Consider the following 204-nt stretch of genomic DNA (forward strand, 5'->3'; position numbering starts at 1 on the left):
TCGGGGGCCGCGCCCGCCCGCCGTGGGCGCCGCGGGCCCCGCCGCTCGCCGGCCCGCACGCCGCCGACAACCCCAGGTTCACCGACATGATCTCGCACCCGGACACGCCGAGCCCCGAGCCGGGGCTGCCGGGCGCGCTGCACCCCATGCCGGGCGAGGTGTTCAGCGGCGGGCCCAGGCCGCCCCTCCCCGCGCGTGGCAGCA

The 204-nt window shown here is 81.9% G+C and overlaps 1 protein-coding gene across 1 annotated transcript in view; it reads left to right on the plus strand.

Annotated features, from left to right (window-relative positions):
* LHX5 (LIM homeobox 5) overlaps positions 1-204 on the plus strand; it is a 20,760-nt gene that overhangs the window by 20,295 nt on the left and 261 nt on the right. The window contains exon 6 of the mRNA XM_027773122.1: positions 34-195. Coding sequence (XP_027628923.1) covers positions 34-195 — 162 coding nt within the window. The remainder of the gene's footprint in view (positions 1-33; positions 196-204) is intronic.

The sequence above is a fragment of the Tupaia chinensis genome, unplaced genomic scaffold, assembly GCF_000334495.1.
Source record: "Tupaia chinensis unplaced genomic scaffold, TupChi_1.0 Scaffold000323_1, whole genome shotgun sequence".
In the NCBI taxonomy this organism is placed as follows: domain Eukaryota; kingdom Metazoa; phylum Chordata; class Mammalia; order Scandentia; family Tupaiidae; genus Tupaia; species Tupaia belangeri.